Genomic DNA, 20,767 nt, shown 5'->3' with positions numbered 1-20,767 from the left:
GCACGCGAAATAGTGGTCTGTTAAAATGTTATTGATTATTGTGATATATAATCAAATTATTAAAGTTTTATGAGGGAAATAACATGTATAGACGTAAATAATGAAATTCCAAACAAATGCAAGTCTGGTCTGTTTTGTTTATATTCGCCAGATCACATGATAGGAGAAACCAATGCGGCGCGCAAGCGCGGACACCATTTTCTTCTTGGAGGGGGCGTTTTAGCTCGTGACCAAACTTTCCAATACAGGGACTTTGATTAATAAAAATTTGAAAAAGCATATTTAGACTGTGACAAATATAGATACAAAATAATATTTTTACTAGGAAATTCAACAGAAAAATCGACGCCTTACTATTACTTATATAATATTTATATTAGATTCAATGTTTAAACGTAAATTTTAAATTGAAATTTGGAGGTTAATTAATAACGTATTTCGAAAAAATCTGATTAAAAACTTTTTTGTCGTGTATATTTTTACTTTTTATAACGTAATTTAAACTTGAGTGTTTTTTGTATATAATTTTAGTTTTTTTTTATTAAAAGAATTTGCTTTATAACTTGTTCATATTAAAACAAAATACTCAAATAAAAATATAAAATTATTTACTAGAACGAATAAATTAAACAATGTTAGTCAAATTCAATCCGACATCTTGGTGAATAGTCTGTATTGTATATAAATATATAAATTAGAAAAATTACCTCCAATATTTTTTTAATTTGAACATCAACGGGTATGAAGAAGGGTTGAACAGATGCATTCATATCTTTATCAATAAGTATAAAACTATTGGATTTTTGACATATGAGGCATTTTTCATCACCTGAATAACAACGACATTACGTATAAATTAAATGGGACAATAATAATTTAACAACTTACCAACTCTTTTTATGCACTTTTCACAAAAAATATGAGCACATTCTACTAGAAACATCTTAATGTCTGGTTGTACTTTTATGTAACATTTATTACAATGCAACCAGTCCGTCATCTTTATATATTATCGAATGAAGCTTAAATAAGTAATAATTAGAAAATAAAACTAAGTAGGCTTTCGTTTTAGATCAAACTTGACAGGGTAGCAAACCTAAACTAATTTAGTCACTAAACACCAAGTTATACCACAGAATTAATACTATTTACTATTAGTATTAACTCTGTGGTTATATTAAATAAAAAATTTTCTCGTATTAAATTATGAATATAAACAAAAATATATTTTATGTTTTAATATTTAATATTTAATATTATTTAATGTATTATTAATAAATTGAAGGTTTTAAAACATATTACTGCCTGCGTCATCTGTTGAACAATAACCGTGTTAAATCCGATTTGGTTACTTATCAAAATCTTCCAACTAGTCAATTTTTGTGTATTAAAAATAATTTTTGTTTTAATTTCGAAAGGTATGAGTTGAGTAATAAAAATTATATCATAATTAAATAAAAATATCATATTATAAAATGAATAATATAGCAACACTGTTTTGCAGTCAAAATCAATGACAATTTTAGGTTATGTTTATGACATTTGAGAAAGTATCGCCCATATTTTTAAATTTAAAACCAAATATTTACGCAAAATGATTTAATTTTATTTATAAATATTATGTTAGCCGTTCATAGAGATGTCGTCAATATTGTGCAGGCGAAGTTTCTGTCTGCAGAGGTAGTAAAAAGTGTATCCTTTACAATAACTTAATTTGTGTATACCATATTTAAGTTTATATTTCTTTAATTATAGTTAGATACATTTAAATGTCTACACGCTCGACGAGATTTGGTCAAACGAAAATCGGATATTAGCTTTAGTGGAATACAACAAATCATTCGCTTTATTCGTTTTGATTTCATCAAAACTTAAACCGACAAGTATATCCGATCTTTCTATAGAAACAGTTACACCTATAGATGAATTTTTCTCTTGTGGTAATTATGAAATAATTAAGTAAAATTACGACTTTGTTAATCTATTTTTCAGATACGGAACCGATAGAAGACAGTCAAAATCATATTATATTTATTATCACTTATAAGAAAATTAGGAGAGCTTTCAAAATTGAAATTGGCGTAGAAAGTTCTAATTTTGCTTCAGAAGTAATCCGATCAAAAGAACGTATGTACTTAATTTTTATTTTCAATATTTGTTTTATTTACGGTATGAATTAATTTCAGTTTCTTTGTACAACAAACCGATATTTGTATGGTTAGATAAATACTTAGGTACAATGAGCCAGTCTAGCCGCCATATAGATATCGACCAGGTAATTAATTCGTGATTTTTTTTATTGAAAATTCCAAATTTTTGTATCTATTAATATTCCAGGACGATATTCCTGTTACGAGACAAAAAATAGCTCAAGGACAAACGTCTATTAACAGAGAATCTATGTTCAAATATCAGTTGAAGTTGAAGGAACCGGAATTTACACAAAAACAAGAATTTACGTAAGTCATTTGTTATATTTAATGTAAAATTGGTATTTTGAATGTATTTTTTTTAAATCAAATAGTTTCGTCGTTTTAGAATTTTCGTAGGTACTTGGAACGTGAACGGGCAACCGCCGAGTGTGTCTCTAAAAAATTGGTTAAGTTGTGACGAAGATCCCCCGGATTTATATGCAATCGGTTTTCAAGAAATTGATTTGAGTAAAGAGGCGTTTTTGTTCAACGATACACCCAGGGAAGCCGAATGGCAGTAAGTTTTTTTTTAATTGATATGTAATTGGTTTCCATGGTGTTTTTCTGTTTGAAATTATTTTTTTTAAGGTGAGACAAAACTAAATCATTTTTCCTGTAAATTTTACCACTAAATTTGATTTTATATACAGGTTATCCTATCATGGGGGTTTTATGAGGTTTTTAGTTGTTTTAACTTGTTCTCTTGAATCAAAATCGTGGTTATATGAAGTTTTGGTTGTTTTAAATTGTTTTTATAGGGTGAGACGAAAGTAAATCATATTTTTACAAAATTTTATCGTAAAATGTGATTTTAAACTCAAAATGTATAATAAAGAGGAATATTTTGAAAAATCAGTCAGATATTGTCAAAAATCTTGGTTGTATGAAGTTTTACATTCTTTATATAGGGTGAGACAAAACTAAATCATTTTTTAATCAATTTTTCCACTAAATTTTAGTTTATAGGCAGATTGAAACCCTTTCTTGAGGTTTCATGAAGTTTTCTGTTGATTTAATTTGTTTTGTTGAATCAAAATCGTGGTTATATGAAGTTTTGGTTGTTTTACATACTTTTTATAGGGTGAGACGAAAGTAAATCATATTTTTACAAAATTTTATCGTAAAATGTGATTTTAAACTCAAAATGTATAATAAAGAGGAATATTTTGAAAAATCAGTCAGATATTGTCAAAAATCTTGGTTGTATGAAGTTTTACATTCTTTATATAGGGCGAGACAAAACTAAAACATTTTTTTTGTAAATTTTTTTACTAAATTTGGATTTATAGACAAAATTGGAGTTTATTTAACAATAAATAGAAACAGACGGATGAAATTCCATGTTTTATGAAATTTTTTTGTGTTTTCAATTTATTTTATTGAAAAAAAATTATATTTTCAGTAAAATTCATCATAAAACATGATAAAACAAAGTAAAAATTGTATTAAAATAAAAAAATATATCAAAAAATAAATCAAATATTGTCAAAAATTATAATTATATGATTTATTTTTTGTTTCAAATTATGTTTACAGGACGAGACAAAACTAAATCAAATTTATAGCAAATTTTATATAAAAACTGGAATTTATTATCAGAAATTGATAAAAATGCAGTTTTTTTGTTGTTAGTCAGATTTGGAGTCTAATTAGCAACATTTTATTAAAAAAAATTACTAAGAATCGTGATTTTTTCGCTTCGAATCGTCATAATATGAAAAAAATAACATTTTCAGTAAATTCGTCACCGATGGCGTTCATCCCAAAGCCAAATACAAATTGGTAGGCTTAACAAGACTAGTCGGTATGCAATTAATAGTCATGGTAAACAGTCAGCATTACCATTACGTAAGAAATATATCAGTAGACACTGTCGGAACGGGTTTATTAGGAAAAATGGTAAATTTCGAATCGAATAAACGTACGACGTTTCGATATTACCCCCTTCGATTTTCAGGGTAACAAAGGAGGCGTCGGGGTACGTTTGGAACTACATAATACGTCGTTGTGCTTCGTGAATTGTCATTTGGCGGCTCACGTCGAGGAATACGAACGAAGAAATCAGGATTACAAGGATATAAACGCCAGGATGAATTTCAAGAGGAGTCCGCAAGCCATCAAAGATCACGAGTGTGTATTTTTTCTTCGTATTTATCTAATTTGGCGTTAGATTTTTTGCCCGAATTCTGTCTTCTATATATTTGTGCTAATTTCAGACAAATATATTGGTTGGGAGATTTAAATTACCGTATAACGGATCTAACGACTTCCCAAGTCAAAACTCTATTGACGAGAAACGAAATGCCCGACCTGTTGAAAGTAGACCAATTGAATCAACAAAAAGAAAAGGGAAATGTACTTTTGGTGAGTAAAATCGTTTAAATTTTATTCAATTTATCCGGAAATTTTCGGTAAAAATTTCATATTTTGTGATTATACCTCGTATGTTGATGTTATTTTTCGGTTTTCGGATTTTCATTTCGGTAATGTCACAAAAAAATTCAGTAATGAGTTTCGAATGGATAATTGAATGAATTTTTTGATAATACCTCGTATAATAAAAACATTTTTTTATATATATATAATTTCGATGATTTTATGAAGGACAATTTTAATTAGTTTATGATGATTTTTCGCTTTTAATTAGTTACAATTGAAAAAAATAGGTTTCTTTTTGATTATCCCTCGTATAACGATCAATTTTTCTTTATTTATCACTCTAATAACCTTTTTGGAGGACACTTTAAACTATTTTATAATGATTATGATAATAAATTCAAACAACTAGTTCCTGTTTTTTTTATAATCGAATTATTTTTGTTTATCCCCCGTATAACGATCAAATTTTCCATGTATCACTTCATTGAACTTGTTAAAATGAATTTTAACTAATTTATGATGATTTTGCTTTCAATTTTAAGTGATTAGAGGCAATTTTTTTTAAAATTAGATGTCTTTTGGTTTAACCCTCGTATAACGATCAAATTTTTTTATTTATCATTTCGATGACTTTTTAAAGGACAATTTAGACTATTAAAAAAACGATTTTTTTTCCAATTTCAAACAACATTCCAGTTTTCAAAAATCGAATTATTTTTGTTTACCCCTCGTATAACGATCAAATTTTTTTATTTATCATTTCGATGACTTTTTAAAGGACAATTTAGACTATTTAAAAAAACGATTTTTTTTCCAATTTCAAACAACTAATTCCAGTTTTCAAAAATCGAATTATTTTTGTTTACCCCTCGTATAACGATCAAATTTTTTTATTTATCATTTCGATGACTTTTTAAAGGACAATTTAGACTATTAAAAAAACGATTTTTTTTCCAATTTCAAACAACTAATTCCAGTTTTCAAAAATTGATTTTTTTTTTGTTTATTCCTCGTATAAAAATCAAAACTTTTCATGCATCATTTCAATGACTTTTTAAAAGTTAATTTAAACTGTTCAAAAATGATTTTGCTTTTAATTTCAAACAACTATTTCCAGTTGTTTTTTTTCAAAATTTATTTTTTTGTTTATCCCTCGTATAAAGATGAAACTTTTCATGCGTCATTTCAATGAATAATTTTGACTAATCAATAATAATGTTTTTTTTTTTATATTTTCCAACAGATAATTTCAGTTTTTATTGCCAAAATTCGAAAGTTCGAATTATTTTTGTTTACCCCTCGTATAACGATCAAATTTCTTATGTATCATATCCGTGATTTCGTTAAAGACAATTTGAACTATTCATTAATGATTCTGCTTTTGATTTCAAACAATGAATTGCATTTATTTTTTCAAAAATAAAATTTTTTTTTCCAAATGACAGTTGAATACCATTCGATCATCCCTCGTATAACAATCGTCCTCGACGACCTTGTACAAAGCGATTTGGATTATTCAACAATAACAATACATTTAAAACGAAAAACTATGGTGGTAAATACAAGATAATGGAATGAATAACGATTGTTATTATTTGCATTCAAATATTTAAAATTAGTCTGTGACAAACATTCGAATCGCGCAGGTGTTCCGTTTAATAAACAAAAAAAAATTGTGTAAATCATTTCGAAAGTAAAACAATTTTCGTACGAGTCGATTTTTATGACATTTGAGGTTATGACAAATAAAATTTTCGAATATCCCGATAAATGAATCGGAAAAAAACTTTTCGAGATTTTTAAACATACAGTGTGAGAAAAAAAACTATTAACCGCGTGAATTCAATTACAAATATTTATTTTTTTCGTATACAAATTTAATGTCGCATATAAGAATCGTTTATTTTAATACAACACTCGCAATTACACTGTCTGACATGTGCGTTTCGATCTTCAAGTTATCATCTTCAGAGGTTAGAAGTAAACTGTGTACTTTGGGGCTCTGAACATGATAACTTGGTAAACGAAACGAATTGAATTATCGTCTTCGGAGACTGAAGGTAAACTAAGTGCAATCGCGAGTGTTGGTGTAGTGGTACAGTGTGTTCATTACGGGTTTCGGTTTCAGGATTATCAAGAAGGTGATATCACGTTTCCACCTACTTACAAGTACGATTTGAACACGGATACGTTCGATACTAGCGAAAAGGCGAGACCACCAGCATGGACTGACCGAATACTATGGAGAGGAAGAGGTGAATGGCCGTTTCTTCCGTTTTTTTTTTATCGTAATTTCGATATATGTTTCAGGTATATACCAAGTGAAGTATCGGAGTCATATGGATTTGCGTATAAGCGACCATAAACCCGTTAGTGCCCTTTTCAAATCTGAAATAAGCGTAGTGGATCCTTTGAAATACAGGAAAATACACGAAGAATTACTCAAGAAGATGGATAAATATGAAAACGAATATTTACCGCAAGTGACAGTCGAGCCAACGGAAATTGTATACGATTTGATTAAGTTCCGGGAAACACAAAGCAGGGAAACTACCATAGCGAATACCGGAATGGTGAGTTTTCACTTATTTATCGAATTAATTGTTTTTTTTTTTTTTTAAATAAATGTTGTTTGTTTTAATTGATATTTCGTCGTGTTGTACAGGGAGATTCATAAATCATTTTTGTTACAAATTGAAAATTATATTTTTGGATTTATCTTAGATTTGGAATTATTTGAAAAACAAATTAATTGAAACTTTTTTTTATTTAATGAAATATGGATAAAGATTGAAAAAAATTGAATAAAAAAAAGTTTATTTTTTATAAAAATTATTTAAAATTTTGGAATTTTAGTAAAAAAATTGTTCAACAAGAAAAAATCCTCGATAAAAATATTTAGATATGCTAATCCCCATTTTGATTAATCAATTTTATTATTGAAAATGTTCATTTTTTAGTTTTTCTTCTTCTTTTTTCTCTTATAAATCTGTCATTTGGAGATCTTTGTGGTATTCTTCTTTTTTATAACCTAACTTTCAACTTGATTTGATTCAATTTCTATTTAGGAAGACCTAATAAGTGAGGTTAGAATTTCTATTTTTAATTTATCGTAAAAGAATCGGTTTACAAATATTTGATTCCGAATTTAAAAAAAAAATCTCCCAATTTGGCATCACTGCTGTTGTTGCTTGCCTAATAAATAATTTCGCGATCCTCGTGGAATCATTCTTCTTTTTCATATACATCAACCCAACTGTCAAAAGGGCATATGACGTTTTTTCGATTTAATTTCTGTTTAGAATGATTTGATAAGTGAGGTTAGAATTTCTATTTTTAATCTATCGTAAAATAATCGGTTTACAAATATTTGTTTCTGAATTTAAGAAAAATCCTTCCAATTTGGCAACGATGCTAATGTTGTTTATATAATTATTTACTATTTCTTCTTCTTTTTTTATTTTATAAATATGTCATTTGGAGATCTTTGTGGAATTCTTCTTTTTTATAACCTTTTTATAAACTTTGAACTTGATTTGATTTAATTTCTATTTAGCAAGATCTGATAAGTGAGGTTAGAATTTCTATTTTTAATTTATCGTAAAATAATCGGTTTACAAATATTTGTTACTGAATTTAAGAAAAATCCTTCCAATTTGGCAACTATGCTAATGTTGTTTATATAATTATTTACTATTTCTTCTTCTTTTTTTCTTTTATAAATATGTTATTTGGAGATCTTCGTTTAATTCTTCTTTTTTGTATACATTAACCTAACTTTCAAAGGGCGTAACCGTTTTTTTTACATTTAACTCGTCTTCTAACACGATTTAATAAGTGAGGTTAGAATTTCTATTTTTAATCTGCGTGACAAAATCATCTTTTAAATATTAGTCTTCAAATTTAAGGAAAATAATCCCGATTTGGCATCAATGTTACTATTTCACGACAGCTGTTGCCGCTCGTTGTGTTTGATTTTGATTTAATTTGTATTTCTTCTTCTTTTTATCTTTTATAATTCTGTCATTTCGCTATCTTCGACGAATTCTTCTTTTTCGTAACCTTCATTTCAACAGGGTGTAACAGCAAATCTTCTTCTTTTTTATAACCAATAACCTAACCTAAAATTCTTCTTTCTCCAATAAACCATCAATTTTAGAGGATTTTTCTTTTTTACAACCAATGACATAACCTAAATGCCTTCTTACCCAATTTTGTTGAGTCCTTCTGTTTTACCTAACTAATGACATAACCTATTTATCAAGAAGTGATGTTGATATTTCTTCTTCATTCTCTAACAAACCTGTTATTTCGCTATATTTGTGGAATTCTTCTTTTTTATAACCAATAACATAACCTAGATTTCTTCTTTCTTTAATAAGCCTGTCATTTCGGTTCCTATGTGGAATTCTTCTTTTTTATAACCAATAACATAACCTAGATTTCTTCTTTCTTTAATAAGCCTGTCATTTCGGTTCCTATGTGGAATTCTTCTTTTTTATAACCAATAACATAACCTAGATTTCTTCTTTCTTTAATAAGCCTGTCATTTCGGTTCCTATGTGGAATTCTTCTTTTTTATAACCAATAACATAACCTAGATTTCTTCTTTGTTTAATAAGCCTGTCATTTCGGTTTCTATGTGGAATTTTTCTTTTTTATAAGCAATAACATAACCTAATATTGAACAGTTGACGTTCCAAACAAAGGAAAACCAAAAATGTGAATAATTTTCGATAAAACGTTGATATTATCCCTTAAATAGTTAAATGAAATGCTATTTTAGGTACCAGCCGAATTCGAATTTATCAAAAAATTGGATGAGAATAGTTATTGTAAAAATTGGTTGAGAATAATTCCTTATTCCGGTAGCATTAATCCAGGTAAGGAAAGGTGATTCTAAATTAATCGATTATTGTTTTAATGTGACTCGCAACAACTAAAATTATTCCTAATACACCGTAGGAGGATAATAAAGTGATTTTATCAATTGATTTTTAACAAAAATGTGCCAAATCGACAGTTAATTTAAAATATATAAAACATAACCTCTAATTACAGTCAAGTCCCCTTAAAACTCTCATTTTTATTCATTTTGCGACTATATTTCTTGTAATACCAACTGTTTTATAATTTTCCCCCTAAATGTACTTTAAATAATTATTTCTTCTTTTTTTATAGTGCCTAAAATACTATTTTTTGAAAAATCATTTTTTTTCTCTCTATATTTAGGGAAAATTATAAATTTGGCAACACTGTTCCTTAAATTTATTCTTCTTTTTTATAACCATTAACATAACCTTTGATTCGGTGACGTAATTTGACGTGTGACGTTCTAAATGTCATCGTTTTTGATCGGCCATTTTGTTTGTTTCGTTTGTTCGATTTACTTTGAGCTGATAATTATTGATATTTAGGTGAGAAATGCGACGTGAAATTGGAGGTCAGTTTAGAAACTGATTTACCCAAAATATACGACATACTAGTGTTGCATTTGAAAGGCGGCAAAGATATATTTATAACCGTGAGCGGCGATTGTCAAAAATCCAGTTTTACGGCTTCCATTTCGTCACTGTGCAGGATCCCAATACCGATCATGCAGGTACCTGCAGATCAGTGGATTTTAGCGGTAAGTAAAAAACGATTTCGTTTCGATTTTTTGTAGATTGTTCAAAATTACAGTTCAACTTTTTTACTTTTTAGATATTTTTGTATTTTTTTTTCCTAATTGTCTTCATTTTAGGTCTTTTTTTAACTTATTTCAGTATTTATCATAATATGGCTTGTTAGCACACATCCCAAATTTCAATTCAAACATTTGACTTATTGGCACACTTCCCTAATTTGATTTTGAGCATTTGACTTGTTTGCTCACATCCAGAATGCATTTATTAAGAATTTTTTTCAATTTTTTACCTTGTTGAAATTTTTAAATTGATTTTTTTGATGAATTTTTTGTATTTTGATTGAAAATTATCATGTAAAAACAAATAAAAATTGACATTTCGCCATTTTTCGATATTTATCAAAATATGACTTGTAGGCACACATCCATAAACTCGAATTTAAATATTTGACTTGTTTTAGTACATCTGGAGCTTATTTATTAAGGGTTTCTTTGACTTTTTACTTTTTGGATCTCCAAATATGATTTTTTTGATAAATCATCTTCATTATGGGTCCATTTTGATTAAAAATAAATTTCAGAAAAACAGTTAAAACAAACATTTCAACCAATTTCGAAATATAACTTGTTTTGCACTTATCGGGAGATCATTTATCAAGAATTTCTTCAATTTAATAGTTCTTGGACCTTTCAATATGATTTTTTTTTTGATAAATCTTCGATTTCAAGTCTCTTTCAGTAGAATATCGGTTTCAAAAAATGAAGATTATCAAAATATGACTTGTTGGTCCACATCCATAAACTTTTTCCGAATATTTGACTTGTTGGCTCACATCCGGTGATCGTTTGTCAACAATTTCTCAATTTTTTACTTTTTGAACCTCCAAATTTGACTTTTTTGATAAATCATCTTCGTTATGGGTCCATTTTGATTAAAAATAAATTTCAGAAAAACAGTTAAAACAAACATTTCAACCAATTTCGAAATATAACTTGTTTTGCACTTATCGGGAGATCATTTATCAAGATTTTCTTCAATTTAATAGCTCTTGGACCTTTCAATATGATTTTTTTGGTAAATCGTTTCGATTTCAAGTCTCTTTCAGTAGAATATCGGTTTCAAAAAATGAAGATTATCAAAATATGACTTGTTGGTCCACATCCATAAACTTTTTCCGAATATTTGACTTGTTGGCTCACATCCGGTGATCGTTTGTCAACAATTTCTCAATTTTTTACTTTTTGAACCTCCAAATTTGACTTTTTTGATAAATCATTTTCGTTATGGGTCCATTTTGATTAAAAATAAATTTCAGAAAAACAGTTAAAACAAACATTTCAACCAATTTCGAAATATAACTTGTTTTGCACTTATCGGGAGATCATTTATCAAGATTTTCTTCAATTTAATAGCTCTTGGACCTTTCAATATGATTTTTTTGGTAAATCGTTTCGATTTCAAGTCTCTTTCAGTAGAATATCGGTTTCAAAAAATGAAGATTATCAAAATATGACTTGTTGGTCCACATCCATAAACTTTTTCCGAATATTTGACTTGTTGGCTCACATCCGGTGATCGTTTGTCAACAATTTCTCAATTTTTTACTTTTTGAACCTCCAAATTTGACTTTTTTGATAAATCATCTTCGTTATGGGTCCATTTTGATTAAAAATAAATTTCAGAAAAACAGTTAAAACAAACATTTCAACCAATTTCGAAATATAACTTGTTTTGCACTTATCGGGAGATCATTTATCAAGATTTTCTTCAATTTAATAGCTCTTGGACCTTTCAATATGATTTTTTTGGTAAATCGTTTCGATTTCAAGTCTCTTTCAGTAGAAAATTCGTTTCAAAAAATGAAAATTATCAAAATATGACTTGTTGGCTCATATTCGGTGATCATTTTTCAACAATTTCTCAATTTTTTACTTTTTGAACCTCCAAATTTGACATTTTTGATAAATCATCTTCGTTATGGGCCCATTTTGATTAAAAATAAATTTCAGAACAGTTAAAATTTGAAGTTTCCAACTAGTTCGATCAAAATATGATTTGTCGACACACATCCATGAAATGTTTTCGGGCATTTGAGTTGTTTTTTACGTTTTGGACCTTTTGATTAAGTTTTTCTATAAATCGTTTTTATTTTAAAACTCTTTCGGTAGAAAAAAAGATGAAAATTAAACCATTGAGGTAATTATTGAAATATGACTTGTTTGTCCACATCCATAAACTTTTTCCGAACATTTGATTTGTCTGCTCACATCCAGAACGCATTTATTAAGAATTTTTTACCTTCTTGAAATTGATAAAATGATTTTTTTGATGAATTTAATTGAAAATTATGTAAAAACAAATAAAAATTGGCATTTTACCATTTTTCGATAGTTATCAAAAAATGACTTGTTGGCACACATCCAAAACTTGATTTAAAGTATTTGACTTGTTAGAACACATCCAATGTTCAGTTTTCAAGAATTTCTTCAATATTTTCACTTCTCGTACCTCCAAATATGATTTTTTTGATAAATCTTTTTCATTTTCGTTCTATTTCGATTAAAAACAAGTTTGAGAATACAGGTAAAATTGAAGTTTCAAACTAGTTCGACCTTCATCAAAATATGACTTGTTGGCATACATCCATGAATTATTTTGAAGGATTCGACTTGTTGGTACACATCCCAAACTTAATTTTAATTATTCGACTTGTTTGAACACACCCAGGAGCTTATTTATTAAGAATTTTTTTACTACATAAACTATTTAGATATTTTTGTCTTGATTATCACAAAAACCAAAAAAATTGATTTAAAACAAACCAATTTTATCCTGATATTTTAGAATGTAAAATCAAAAAAAAAAATGAATTTATAGAAGTTTTTTCTATATTTTTCCATCGGTAAATATTTAAAAATAAAATATACGAGAAATAATTGAAATATACAATGAAACTAAGAATATAACCTAAAAATTATAAAAGTTTTTCTTTATGAAGTTTGTGTTTTATAATTATTTGTGTTTATTAAAGTATTTGACTTGTTGGCACACATCCAATGTTCAGTTTTGAAGAATTTTTTCACTTCTTGGACCTCCAAATATGATTTTTTTGATAAATTCTCCTCATTTTCGGTCCATTTTGGTTAAAAACAAGTTTGAGAATACAGTTAAAATTGAAGTTTCAATCTAGTTTGACCTTCATCAAAATATGACTTGTTGGAATACATTCATGAATTATTTTGAAGGATTTGACTTGTTGGCACACATCCAATGCTCAGTTTTCAAGAATTTCTTCAAAGTTTTCACTTTTTTGACTTTTTAAGTTGATTTTTTCTATAAATTCTCTTCATTTTCGGTCCATTTTGGTTAAAAACAAGTTTGAGAAAACAGTTAAAATTGAAGTTTCAATCTAGTTTGACCTTCATCAAAATATGACTTGTTGGAATACATTCATGAATTATTTTGAAGGATTTGACTTGTTGGCACACATCCAATGCTCAGTTTTCAAGAATTTCTTCAAAGTTTTCACTTTTTTGACTTTTTAAGTTGATTTTTTCTATAAATTCTCTTCATTTTCGGTCCATTTTGGTTAAAAACAAGTTTGAGAAAACAGTTAAAATTGAAGTTTCAATCTAGTTTGACCTTCATCAAAATATGACTTGTTGGAATACATTCATGAATTATTTTGAAGGATTTGACTTGTTGGCACACATCCAATGCTCAGTTTTCAAGAATTTCTTCAAAGTTTTCACTTTTTTGACTTTTTAAGTTGATTTTTTCTATAAATTCTCTTCATTTTCGGTCCATTTTGGTTAAAAACAAGTTTGAGAAAACAGTTAAAATTGAAGTTTCAATCTAGTTTGACCTTCATCAAAATATGACTTGTTGGAATACATTCATGAATTATTTTGAAGGATTTGACTTGTTGGCACACATCCAATGCTCAGTTTTCAAGAATTTCTTCAAAGTTTTCACTTTTTTGACTTTTTAAGTTGATTTTTTCTATAAATTCTCTTCATTTTCGGTCCATTTTGGTTAAAAACAAGTTTGAGAAAACAGTTAAAATTGAAGTTTCAATCTAGTTTGACCTTCATCAAAATATGACTTGTTGGAATACATTCATGAATTATTTTGAAGGATTTGACTTGTTGGCACACATCCAATGCTCAGTTTTCAAGAATTTCTTCAAAGTTTTCACTTTTTTGACTTTTTAAGTTGATTTTTTCTATAAATTCTCTTCATTTTCGGTCCATTTTGGTTAAAAACAAGTTTGAGAAAACAGTTAAAATTGAAGTTTCAATCTAGTTTGACCTTCATCAAAATATGACTTGTTGGAATACATTCATGAATTATTTTGAAGGATTTGACTTGTTGGCACACATCCAATGCTCAGTTTTCAAGAATTTCTTCAAAGTTTTCACTTTTTTGACTTTTTAAGTTGATTTTTTCTATAAATTCTCTTCATTTTCGGTCCATTTTGGTTAAAAACAAGTTTGAGAAAACAGTTAAAATTGAAGTTTCAATCTAGTTTGACCTTCATCAAAATATGACTTGTTGGAATACATTCATGAATTATTTTGAAGGATTTGACTTGTTGGCACACATCCAATGCTCAGTTTTCAAGAATTTCTTCAAAGTTTTCACTTTTTTGACTTTTTAAGTTGATTTTTTCTATAAATTCTCTTCATTTTCGGTCCATTTTGGTTAAAAACAAGTTTGAGAAAACAGTTAAAATTGAAGTTTCAATCTAGTTTGACCTTCATCAAAATATGACTTGTTGGAATACATTCATGAATTATTTTGAAGGATTTGACTTGTTGGCACACATCCAATGCTCAGTTTTCAAGAATTTCTTCAAAGTTTTCACTTTTTTGACTTTTTAAGTTGATTTTTTCTATAAATTCTCTTCATTTTCGGTCCATTTTGGTTAAAAACAAGTTTGAGAAAACAGTTAAAATTGAAGTTTCAATCTAGTTTGACCTTCATCAAAATATGACTTGTTGGAATACATTCATGAATTATTTTGAAGGATTTGACTTGTTGGCACACATCCAATGCTCAGTTTTCAAGAATTTCTTCAAAGTTTTCACTTTTTTGACTTTTTAAGTTGATTTTTTCTATAAATTCTCTTCATTTTCGGTCCATTTTGGTTAAAAACAAGTTTGAGAAAACAGTTAAAAATTGACATTTGAACCTATTTGGGTAATTATCAAAATATGACATGTTAGCACACATCCATGAATTGTTTTGATGGATTCGACTTGTTGGTACACATCCCAATCTTAATTTTAATTATTCGACTTGTCTGAACACACCCAGGAGCTTATTTATTAAGAATTTTTTCACTACATAAACTATTTAGATATTTTTGTCTTGATTATCACAAAAACAGTTTTTTTTTAAACCAAAAAAATTGATTAAAAACAAAGCAATTTTATTCTGATATTTTAGAGTGTAAATTCAAAAAAAAAAAATGAATGTATAGAAGCTTTTTGTATATTTTTCCATCAATAAATATTTAAAAATAAAATATACGAGAAATAATTGAAATATACAATGAAACTAAGAATATAACCTAAAAATTATAAAAGTTTTTCTTTATGAAGTTTGTGTTTTATAATTATTTGTGTTTATAAAACTTTTTTTAAAAATAAATATACGAAAAAACGTCCATTATTATATCAAAATTAATAATTCAATTCGATTTTACAATAAAAAAATTATCGTTTAATAAACTTTTGATTGTAATAAGTATTTTGAACTAATTCACTAATTAATTTATACGATTTGTATTCACGGGGTTAATTATAGTATACACTGTCTTTTAAATTGTTCATTTATTTAATCACCATACACTACACTTAACTAACTTATAATAATTCACTCATCACTTAATTATTTTATTAAAATTTTTCGATTATTTTGCTAATTGGTTCGATTCACTACGACTATTTATTATAAACCGACATATATCAATATAAAAATAAACAAAACACCAAAAATTATTCGAAACAAACAATGTAAATAAACCGCCTGCTATAAAACGAAACTATTAGGAAGCAGGACCGGCTCCAGGGCGGAGATGATTTTTTCTTTTTTCTTTTTATAGGAAAAGGGCGAATCGGCCGTTTTGTATTCGGTTCCTCGGGAATTGTGGTTCTTGATCGACCATATATACCGACACGGAATGAAAACCAAAGAACTGTTCGAATCTAGCGCCCTTCACGAGGAAATAATTAGAATAAGAGATTGGTTGGATTTCGGTTCGTTAGATCCTTTCCGTATCCTTTGAAAATCGAAAAAAAAAAAAAAAAAATGATTTTTTATTATTATTGCGCGTATTGTTTCTTAACGTTTATTTATTTAGCCGGTAGTGTACAAGCGGCAGCGGAAACTTTGCTATTATTTCTGTCCTACACCAAGGACCCCGTGATACCGCACGAATTGCACGATAACTGCATCGCCGCCGCTAGTAATTACCAAAATTGCAAACAGGTGATTTTTCTATTTGATTCAAGTGGATTTCGAGAATTTTTGAATTGAATTTTTGCAGATTGTTCTACAAAAAGTGCCGGATCTTCACCGGAACGTGTTCCTCTACGTGTGCATGTTCCTGCAGGATTTCCTCAAATATCACAACGACAACGGTTACGACGCCAAAACTCTTGCCTCGCTTTTCGGTGATATTTTGTTGCGCGATCAAATACGCAATTCGAAACCGCAAGCTTCGAGAGGAAAATCGAATTTCGTTTATAATTTTTTAGTCAACGATTTGAGTTCCTCGATCGCTCCTCCCAAATGATCCATTTCGCCGCTTTTAATACAGAAAACAATCGCGTAATTGAGGTTACGAAAGTAAATGGGGTCGGTTTTGATATATTTTCGTAAATTCGGTGGGTTTTTTTGCGATTTTGCAAATTTTGTTAAAAAAAGTATTGAAAATCTTTAGAAAATAGGATATTTTGGAGAATCCGGCAACGTCGCAACGGAGCTTTGTTAAAAAATGGTCGATGGGGGTTATTTTTAAAAGTTTTTGTGGATTTTTAAATCGAAGTGATGATTGGAACTGTTGAAATTGTCAAAATTATGAAGCAATTGAGGTTATGAAATCGTTATTTCACTTCTTTTTCTAAAAAAAATCGTTTAGACCCAAAATATGGTGAAAAGTATTTGAAATCTTTAGAAACTAGGATATTTTGGAGAATCCGGCAACGTCGCAACGGAGCTTTGTTGAAGAATGGTCGATGGGGGTTATTTTTAAAAATTTTTGTGGATTTTTAAATCGAAATGATGATTGGAACTGTTGAAATTGTCAAAATTATGAAGCAATTGAGGTTACAAAATCGTTATTCCACTTCTTTTTCTAAAAAAAATCGTTTAGACCCAAAATATGGTGAAAAGTATTTGAAATCTTTAGAAACTAGGATATTTTGGAGAATCCGGCAACGTCGCAACGGAGCTTTGTTGAAGAATGGTCGATGGGGGTTATTTTTAAAAATTTTTGTGGGTTTTTAAATCGAAATGATGATTGGAACTGTTGAAATTGTCAAAATTATGAAGCAATTGAGGTTATGAAATCGTTATTTCACTTCTTTTTCTAAAAAAAATCGTTTAGTCCCAAAATATGGTGAAAAGTATTTGAAATCTTTAGAAACTAGGATATTTTGGAGAATCCGGCAACGTCGCAACGGAGCTTTGTTGAAGAATGGTCGATGGGGGTTATTTTTAAAAATTTTTGTGGATTTTTAAATCGAAGTGATGATTGGAACTGTTGAAATTGTCAAAATTATGAAGCAATTGAGGTTATGAAATCGTTATTTCACTTCTTTTTCTAAAAAAAATCGTTTAGACCCAAAATATGGTGAAAAGTATTTGAAATCTTTAGAAACTAGGATATTTTGGAGAATCCGGCAACGTCGCAACGGAGCTTTGTTGAAGAATGGTCGATGGGGGTTATTTTTAAAAATTTTTGTGGATTTTTAAATCGAAGTGATGATTGGAACTGTTGAAATTGTCAAAATTATGAAGCAATTGAGGTTACAAAATCGTTATTTCACTTCTTTTTCTGAAAAAAATCGTTTAGACCCAAAATATGGTGAAAAGTATTTGAAATCTTTAGAAACTAGGATATTTTGGAGAATCCGGCAACGTCGCAACGGAGCTTTGTTGAAGAATGGTCGATGGGGGTTATTTTTAAAAATTTTTGTGGATTTTTAAATCGAAATGATGATTAGAACTGTTGAAATTGTCAAAATTATGAAGCAATTGAGGTTATGAAATCGTTATTTCACTTCTTTTTCTAAAAAAAATCGTTTAGACCCAAAATATGGTGAAAAGTATTTGAAATCTTTAGAAACCATGATATTTTGGAGAATCCGGCAACGTCGCAACGTAGCTTTGTTGAAGAATGGCCGGTTTACTATTTGATTTTAAGTTTTTTTCTTGATTTTTCGAAATAATTGTCGGTATTTGAATCGAAATGATAATAAAAGCTTAAAAAAATAATCCAATTTTCAAGTTTTTGAAGTAATTAATAGTTCAAAATCATTATTTTTCTCATTTGACAAAAAAATCGCATTTGGGATGAGATTTGTTTAAAATTCCCTGAAACGAAAAAATTTCGAAGAGTTTGGCAACACTGAAATGAAGTTTTGTGAAAAAATGGTCGATTTACTATTTTATTTCGCGTTTTTTTTTTTTCAAATTTGAACATTTTTCAAAGTATTTGTCCATAATTGAATCAAAATTTGATCAAATTTTGTTAAATTGTTATTCTTCTTTATAAAAAAAGTTCACTTTGGTGTCAAGGAGTGTTTAAAATCCTTAGAAACCAAGAAATTTAAAAAAAAATTGGCAACATTGGAACAAAGTCTTGTGAACAATCGATGTACTGTTTTATTTTAGGTTTTTTTCTTGAATCTCCATATTTTTCGAAGTGTTTGTCCATATTTGAATCAAAATGATAATTAAGGTTTGATAAAATTTTCTTTTCTGAAGTAATTAAAGGTTTATATCGTTATTCTTCTTCTTTTTTCAAAAAAAATCACCTTTAATGGTAAAAATCCAAGAAATTTTGGAAATTTTGTCAAAAAGTGGTCGATTTGTCGATATTTGAAGTAAAAATAATAATTATATAATAGAAATTGTCTAATTCTCAAAATAATAAAGTCATTGAACGTTCAAAATCATTAAAATCACGATTATTTCAAAAACTTGGCATCATTGAAACCATATTTAGCCAAAATTTATCGACCTTTCATTTTATTTCAATTTTTTTTTTTTCTTAAAATTTGAACCTTTTTACAACGATGTTAATTAGCCTTAAAAATCCGTAAATATCGGAAAATTTGAACACTTGGCAACATTGAATTATCGTCCAACTTAAACATAATTATGATCGGATAAATCGTAGACAAGGACGCGTTTACGTTAAAAAATTTAGTAGAAAGAGAAAGGTGTTCGTATTTTTTTGGTAGATTTTTATCGATTTTTTAATTAATTTCACGAAATGGGGGAGATTAGGGGGTGAAAATGTGGCTGTAGCTTAGAACAGGCAGCATACCTGTAGATTTCGCTTAATGTTCATTAGATTTTTTTAATGTACTTCATTAGTATTATTATTTATAAAAAAAAATACATTAATAGACATAAAAAATAGCAAACTTACATAATAAGTGGAAATGATAAAGCCTCTCTTTAGTTGACGTAATATCTTTAATTGAAAATGTATTTTTTAAATTAATTTAAATCAATTCAATATTTGTAGAGATATTTTTATAATAAAAATTTACAATCTACGTCTTTCATTTTATCCCATCCTCAATCACCTTCATTATCTGGTTGTATAACCTTGATAATCAAGACACTATGCCAATCAAAAAGAAGATGAATTGACGTAACACCGAAATTAAACAGCTTATCTGTTTGTATAACTTCATTGCTAAAGACACCACACTAATAAAGAAGAAGGTTCATTTTTGTTTCTAAATCGCCTTGATTTTAATACTCTTCTGATTTAAAGTCTATCAGAAGACTGGCAACTCATCTAGGTCTTAATGCGAGTGAAGAAGCGATGTACTTAATATTGATAAACATGTCAAGTAAATGTACACATCTAAAAAATTTCAAAAATTCCGACCAAAGACTATTATTTCAATGAACGGAACTTTATTGTTTGAGACCCTATACTAATGAAAAAGAAGACGAACTGACGTATCACCAAAATCGATAAATTAAGACGGTAAATTAATGAAAGAAAAATAGATATTAATACATAATAGAAATTCATTATTTGGCTGTATAACCTCAATGCATGAGACACTACACTAGTGTAAAAGAAGAGGATTTGACGTACCATAGAAATAAATATCGAGAAATTGCACAAAGCACTTGTAAAAAAAAAGTAAGTACGTTCGTTCTGTCTAAAAACGTTTTGCTTGAAATTTAATAAATACAGATGTCTATATTCTTTAATTCAGAATTATTTGTTCTCAATTGAATGTTTTTAATATTAAATACGTGAATAAAGTGGAACCAAAAATTATATTTACATTTCAATTCTGTATGACA

The 20,767-nt window shown here is 28.1% G+C and overlaps 1 protein-coding gene across 4 annotated transcripts; it reads left to right on the top strand.

The window, feature by feature from the left end:
* The first annotated feature begins 1,339 nt into the window (after window positions 1–1,339).
* On the top strand, window positions 1,340–19,995 carry LOC130445733 (inositol polyphosphate 5-phosphatase OCRL). Of its 4 annotated transcripts, none has more exons than XM_056781573.1 (16): window positions 1,340–1,418; window positions 1,756–1,940; window positions 1,993–2,127; window positions 2,187–2,275; window positions 2,338–2,459; window positions 2,539–2,709; window positions 3,929–4,091; window positions 4,150–4,322; window positions 4,409–4,556; window positions 6,700–6,826; window positions 6,882–7,144; window positions 9,358–9,454; window positions 9,989–10,200; window positions 16,308–16,479; window positions 16,566–16,693; window positions 16,752–19,989. In XM_056781573.1, the coding sequence occupies exons 4-16, from the start codon at window positions 2,240–2,242 to the stop codon at window positions 16,998–17,000; spliced, it is 2,061 nt and encodes a 686-aa protein (XP_056637551.1). In that variant the 5' UTR covers window positions 1,340–1,418; window positions 1,756–1,940; window positions 1,993–2,127; window positions 2,187–2,239; the 3' UTR covers window positions 17,001–19,989. The 4 variants fall into 4 exon arrangements, with proteins under 4 accessions (XP_056637551.1, XP_056637548.1, XP_056637549.1 ...); XM_056781570.1 differs by having other exon boundaries at window positions 1,403–1,692; window positions 1,760–1,940; window positions 16,752–19,995; XM_056781571.1 differs by lacking the exon at window positions 1,340–1,418 and adding an exon at window positions 1,542–1,692 and having other exon boundaries at window positions 1,760–1,937.
* The last annotated feature ends 772 nt before the right edge of the window (window positions 19,996–20,767 follow it).

The sequence above is a fragment of the Diorhabda sublineata genome, chromosome 6, assembly GCF_026230105.1.
Source record: "Diorhabda sublineata isolate icDioSubl1.1 chromosome 6, icDioSubl1.1, whole genome shotgun sequence".
In the NCBI taxonomy this organism is placed as follows: Eukaryota; Metazoa; Arthropoda; class Insecta; order Coleoptera; family Chrysomelidae; genus Diorhabda; species Diorhabda sublineata.
Note: the sequence above shows the minus strand (reverse complement) of the source record. Positions and strands in the feature narration are given on the sequence as shown.